A 7,237-nucleotide genomic window follows, 5' to 3' on the forward strand; every position below is an offset into this window, starting at 1 on the left:
AATTACCCACAGGCAGTGGCACTCATCAACTTGTACTCACATTTCATATTTATTCTATAGCTTTACTTTGCATCTAAATAACCTGCTAAACATATTATTTGGTCTAACAATAGGGCAAAAGAAAACAAAACAATGTTGTTAGGTTCTCCATCAGAGAAAACCTCAACAAGCTCATCTATCACTCCCATGATAGTCACTCCTGCTGGCCAACAACTTATCTCTATTGCACAAATCTCATCAGCACCTTCTGTAAGTCATACTTCAACCTGCTCATTTGAGAGTATCTGTATTCATTTTCTGATTCTGTAGCTTTTGCCTAAATGATGAAAACTTCCCACAGATGGGAGTGTTCTATGTTGAAGCAGAGATGGGCATATTAGATGAGTTCCAAGACTTTTGTGTGCTTGAATGCTCAGGATGCAAACAGAAGAAGCGGACAAAGGATAGAAAGGATTTTGAATGTCCAAAATGCAATCGGAAAACATCATTAGTACCTCGGTACTATACTTTTTTGACTTCTAAATTACACTTTCTACAAAATATAGCATATATTATACACATATTTCAAACTTGCCATCATTTCAGCTGTAGCTTTCAAATTGATCTTATTGACGGTACTGCTACAACCACAGCATCTATCTCTGCTGAATTAGGAGAAAACTTACTGTCCATGACAGCAGAAGACATATTTGACATAACTTGCACTAAGGTTATCTCTCATTCTCACTAGCTACCTGTACATACTTATTGTCATAATACCATATATCTTTAGCACAAACAGTTTACCCCGTATGCTTTGTTCTAAACTGATTATTCTAACTGGTTTCATTTACAGCGACAATCATTGTCTCTTAATCATCTCCATGAGATGCTGTCAAACAAAGTATTCGAAATTCAGCTAAGGAAGTCATCTTGGGGCAGCTCAAATACCACGAATGCCACTTTGTCCATTCTTTCCTACATGGAAAAACAACATACTCCACAGAGCACTACTGATAGGACTTGTAAAAAGATAAAGCCTTTGGAAATAACTGAGGTAGAAGTGCTGCCAACAACTGCTGCAGCTGGTCCTTCGAATGCACTGGCAAAATTTGAACCACCCACACCTACCAAAAAGGTGTAAAAGGTCAGTCTACAACTCCTTTTCGGACCAAACTATAGCTCCAAATGATTATTAGTTCCACATATTTACATTTATTTCAGAAAATGATGCTACAGCTCTCTACTTTTACCTGTAATTTACTTACTTTTATACACGTATCCGCATACTTCCTCTAAAACATTCTAAGCATCATACTTATGTTATGCTCCTGCTTTTACACTTGCTCTTAGTTGCTTTCAAAATTGTCAAGTTCGTTTTGTTTATGTCTAACATAACATTGTACAATCTCACATAAAGTCAGGGTTAAAACCCCTCTATCCATGTTCATATCCATACATTAATTATTATAACATAAGATTCCTGTCATGTTGAATGTTGCCTTCGCTTATTTTAGTTACAACAGTTGACCAATTTTCTTACTTCACAGTTAGCAACAGCTCTTTCACACACTGACACAAATTTTATACTCCTTCCTACTTCTACTCCTTGCAACACCTCAACTCACATCCAATGAAACTGCCTTTCAACTATAAAAACCATAATTACGCCTTGAACATTTTATTTTTACCAATGTTGTTCACATTCATATAAATCACAGTCAAAGAAATCCTTATGTCCGCTGTGTCTTTCTCCTAGCATAAAACTGTACCATCCTTTAGCTCTTTCATTAATGTTTGCCATTTGCTGGTGCAATATCAGCCTATTTACATGTTTCTCTGCATAACTTGCACTGCATACATTGTTCTCTATTTTTAAAATTCTACTTTCTTATTATGTCATACACTATAATACACAATTATCAATAGGAACAATAGGAACAACGTCTCCGTCTACTAGCTAACCTCATTCTGCGTACACTATTAGGCCAATCAGACACAAATTCAACAGCAAATCTATCAGTTTTATGCTGATTTCGTCATTTACTTTCTCTTTGGTCCCTATATTAAAATTGCTTTGCTATCTGCTGCCATATCTGCAGTTTCTAACATACTTTAAACTGCCTAATTACAGGAACTCCGTCACACCATTTTGTCACTTTTGCTTATGCTAGGGACAATATAAGGAATGACTGTCCCAGTGCTCTGGTTTTTTGCATCAGCAAGATTACCTATGGACAAGCAAACTGCTGTGTCCTCTAAATATGATAGACAATGACATGCTAATCTTAAATACAAAAACTACAGCATGTACTATATTATTTTGCTTATATTACATTAGTTAGTATGTACAAATCGTTAAACTTGACATCATAGTTGTGTCTATTGTACATATTCTAAATATTTCTAATAGTACATAATATAATAGATCATATTATCTATCCTCTACAAACACCCTGACCCTTCATTCATTAGTATTACAATATTTTTACTGCCATAATATTTTTACCAAGCACGGGCCTCCCAGCCCTAGTATATAATAGGAGAAGTGATAGTGCTTACGTGTCAGCACCACAATTAATTTCTATTTTTAATTATTTAAATTATTCAAAAAAAATTATCAAACAAAACAAGTTACTGTTTTTAGAATTTTTTACCAATTAAAATTATTTGTTTGTTTACGTTACCGTTTTAAAAGTAAAGTTAGGGGGTTGAATTTCAAATTTTTAAAAACAATTAAATATAAGAAACTGATTAACAAAATATATATTAATAATTATTATCTATAAAAAACAATTAATTATTTCATTTTAAAAAATATTTTAAAGTGATTTTTACAACTAAACGAGGTAATTTTAAAACAGTTTTAAAAAATAAGGCATGTGATTCTTTTTTTTTGGGAGGTTATCATATTTTTAGTTTGAATAATACTAACAATAATATTAATAATAATAATAATAATAATTAAAAATAATAATAATAATAATAATAATAATAGTCATAATCTATATATCTATATATCTATAATATGATAGGTGATAGCGCTTACGTATCAACACCATAAAAACATAATTTTTAAATAATTAAAATCAATTATATAATAAATTAAATTTTATTTTTAAAAATAGATTTATTAAAATATAATAAAAAGAAAAATAAAAAGAAAACTAGACATAACTTCAAACAAAAGAAACGAAAAATATGAACCCCACTTTCTTGAAAACATGGAATTTTGAAATTTTGAAATTCATTCAAATTTAAAATAATAGATGACTATTTTATGTATTAAAATAGTTTTACAATTAAAAAATATTTTAAAAATATTACTAACAAATAGGGAGATGTAATATGTGTGACACAACCTCCTTATTTATAGCAAAATAAATATATAGTAATAATAATAATATATATATATATTATAATAATAATAATTGAGAAATTATTACATAAATAGGGTAAATAATAAATTATTATTTAAAATACTGATTTATGAAAATCTAATAAAAAGAAAAAGAAAAAAAAAACTAGAGATAACTGCAAGCAAAAGAAAATGAAAAATACGTAACCCACTTTCTTAAAAACACGGCATTTTAAAATATTGAAATTTAATAAAATAAATACTCTAATAAATTACTATTTTATTTTTAAAATAGTTTTTACAATTACTAAATATTATAAAATTTATGGAATTTTTTTTTACAATTAAAATTTATTATTTGTAATTATAATGATTAATGATTAATAAATAAATTACAATTTAGAAAACAAAACAAAAATTTTAATCAGTTTTAAAAATTTAAAATAAATAAACATGAAAGCAGTTTAAATAAAACTGCAGTTTTAAAAACTACACACGTGTATATTTTTAGAAAAAGTAGAATTATTTAATTTTAAAAAAAAACTGAAACTGTAATATTAAAACTAAAACTGTGTATTTCTTTTACAGAAATTGAAAGACGTGGGTTTTACTTATAGAGTCCTAATCTCTCTCTATTACTTATAAATTTAAATACCATTTTCAAAAATAAAACAACATTTATTTCAGATTGCGATCAAGTTTACTAATCATCCAAGGATTGTTTACTATTTTGGAGTTCTTCATGGTTTATTTATTTTCCCAATTTTTTTATATTTTATATTGTATTATTTGTATTTCATGATTCGTTTTCTCTTTGGTAGATCTATTGAAGACCTCCATTACCAACGAAGAAATGCTTTTGAAGATGCGTGAAATAGAGATTTATCTAATTAAGAAGGAGAGAACAATTGTATTGCGAGAAACGTTTTTTTTTTGTCAAAAATGGTAATGTTTTTGTTGGTATTTCTCACTATCTTTTCCTTTATTATGTTAGACATGATTTTTTTTGTGATAGCTATCTATTTACTTTTGAATTTGTTACAAATATTTAGCTATAGTAGATTATGACTTCTTTGAATGGTACACCGTGCACAAAACATATTGAAAGATAGGCTAAATCTTGAATGGTAAGTTTTGTGGTAAATTGCAATAGAAATATGTGATAGATTATCAAGAGAAATATTAATAAGTCACTCTATAATGATTAATGTTGAAAACCTTTACCTCACCCCCTATCCCAATCTTCTGAAATAGATGTTAAAATGTGACTTAGTTTGAAAAAATAAATATACAAAGATCATTGTTTACCATTTAAATTTAAATAGATAGTTTTAAAACATTTCATTACATTTCTATTTATGCACAAATTCTAAAAACTTATGAACAAAACAGTGATAAAATAAACAAATTTAGAAACATGTGATAGGGAAAATGGGGTAGTCCTTTTAGTATCCCTTTTTTTGTTTTGTTTTTATCCAATAGAGAGTATTTGTTATTCTGTTTTGAATTTTTTAAATTGGAAAGTCATTTAATCTTTCTGTGTTGTGGCAATACCAAGAGTTCACAAGGTAATGTTCTAACGTTTTTTTAAAAATGATTTTTAGATTTTCAATAAGCTTATAAATATAATTTCTAGAATTTCAGCTTTGATTAAAACTAAACTAACATTAAAATTAAAATTAATTATTTGTAGTCAATTTAAATTAAAAATCTATTTTTTTTTAAATAGAAATTTAAAACAGGTTTTAAAATTAATGTTATATAATTTATAACCGTTTTTATAAATCACGTGATATAACTTAAAAGACACTAAAAAAGTTGACTATTTTAGATAATGCTTTAAATTCTGTTGCAACTTCCTAGCCGTTACTGTTCTCAATTTTTACTTTTATTTAGTGGTTAATTAATTAAAAATTATGTTGGCAACACTATATTATTTACTTTTTTAAAGGTTCATTTGAAAAAATCAAGAAACACATTAACAATACATGCTTTGTATCTATATGTTGTTTTCTTCTTTGGTAGAATTTGCTTTATATTAGGGGGAATGAATTCTAGACAATTATTTAAAAAGGTTAATATCATTTTATTACTATGTAATATACGCAAATCTTTTGAATATATAGTTATCTATTGTAAATTTATAATTCAAATAAGTAAGTATCAATAATTTTTGAAATGCTTACATCTTTCGGTACAATATATCTATTCAATGTGAACTCATCAATGATAAGTAATGAAGAATGGAGTTATACAACGATGAAACTTAGCACATTGCAAACATTTACATACCTTATTTTTTATTGAATTGATTCTTCAAGATAAGAAGGTAGAAAATCATTTTTGAAAAGTTATTCTTTCATCTATTGATTTTAAATTTCTCTGTTGAATTATATTAGGACTGGTATGCTAATTATTATTTTTTTGAAAGATTGTTTCATGAAAGTTATTTTTTTAATATGTAGATTAGTTTATCGAATTGCAACAATTATCTTTAGATCCTCTGCTTAATTTGTTTTTTGGTGTTTAAAGTATGATTTATGTTATGTTTTTCAAGTTGCAACAATCATCAGGATTTTGTAAGTTATATGGCCAAAAAATAATAAAATTACTCAATAAGATTTTAGAATGCTATTATTTCATGCACCTTATTATGTGTAATTTTTTAAAGAATTATGTGTAAATATTATTCATTAAAATAATGAAAGAATTTACGCAGCAAACTAAATTTTTAAAAACAATCAAACTTTCATATAAAATATTATTAATAATTAAGATTAAAACTCATCTTTGGATATTAAAATAAAAAGTGTCAATTTAATTATCTCTTAAAAATATGGCTAGAAGATGTACAAATAATAAAAAAAAATTAAAAAGATTGTTTATATTTAATTTGAACTCAATTCAGAAATGTGAATATAATATGTGTAAATTTCATATATGACATATATAATAGTACTATTTTCAAGCTATAGCAGTAGATTTAAACTTTCAAGCTATAACATTAAAAATTTCAGGTTATAACAAGTTTAAAAAAAAAATGTTTTTATTAATTGGAAAAAACTTTAAAAATAAATAAAAAGACAAACGAATTTTTTTTTTAAAAAACGGAATTAGAAATAATAAAGTAAAAAACTAGAAATTAGTGGGCGTGTAATTTAATTTGAATTTATTGTAGATAATTAATGATTAGCATGAAATAAGGGATCCAAACTAATTAAGAATATTCAGTTTCCTTAATTCACTCTAATTTGTTAAATTAATTCAAAATTTTGATTTTAAAAAATCAATTTCCATTTATTTAATAAAATGATTATCTATTTATGGTTTTTGTATTAATTAATAATATGTAATTAATAAGGAAATATGAAAAAAAACGGAAATAGGGTGTCAATTAAATTTGAATTAATTTAAGATAATTATTAATTAGCATCAATTAAGGAATTTCAAACTATTAAGAATCTTCAGTTTCCTTAATTCACTCTAATTTGTTAAAATTAATTCAAAAATCTGATTTTATCCATTTTTCTTCCACATTTCTCTCTCTTCAATTTTTCTTTCAGTAAATTTTTTCACTGGCGACTAATTGAAGTTTTTTTTTGTGATTGACAACTACGTATCAATATTAATTAAACATGGCGGAAGATGGGATCCTTCAGGTTAGTATTTTTAATTGTTTACTATTTGTATTTGGATTTCAGTGAAATGAAAAAAAAAATGAAACTGTAAATCACATTTTGTGATTTTGTTTTTGTACATCGTCACTATATTGAATGTGATATGTTTTTTTGTATAAACAATACGTTTTGTTCATAATACGTATTAGTTGTTGTGAAACTGTAATATTAGTGATTTTCTTGGTAAGTTTCTGTTTTTTGGTAGGGGTTTAATGTCACCATA

At 26.1% G+C, this 7,237-nt stretch overlaps 1 protein-coding gene across 1 annotated transcript in view; it reads left to right on the plus strand.

Annotated features, from left to right (window-relative positions):
* The window catches only part of LOC102582542 (replication protein A 70 kDa DNA-binding subunit B-like), a 13,939-nt gene extending 11,666 nt beyond the window's left edge, over positions 1-2,273 (plus strand). Inside the window, exons 7-11 of the mRNA XM_006353530.2 lie at positions 114-249; positions 341-498; positions 586-709; positions 836-1,126; positions 2,114-2,273. Of these exons, the coding sequence (XP_006353592.2) occupies positions 114-249; positions 341-498; positions 586-709; positions 836-1,123 (706 nt within the window). The 3' untranslated portion in view covers positions 1,124-1,126; positions 2,114-2,273. The remainder of the gene's footprint in view (positions 1-113; positions 250-340; positions 499-585; positions 710-835; positions 1,127-2,113) is intronic.
* Positions 2,274-7,237: the final 4,964 nt, after the last annotated feature.

Source organism: Solanum tuberosum, unplaced genomic scaffold (assembly GCF_000226075.1).
Source record: "Solanum tuberosum cultivar DM 1-3 516 R44 unplaced genomic scaffold, SolTub_3.0 scf00153, whole genome shotgun sequence".
Lineage (NCBI taxonomy): Eukaryota > Viridiplantae > Streptophyta > Magnoliopsida > Solanales > Solanaceae > Solanum > Solanum tuberosum.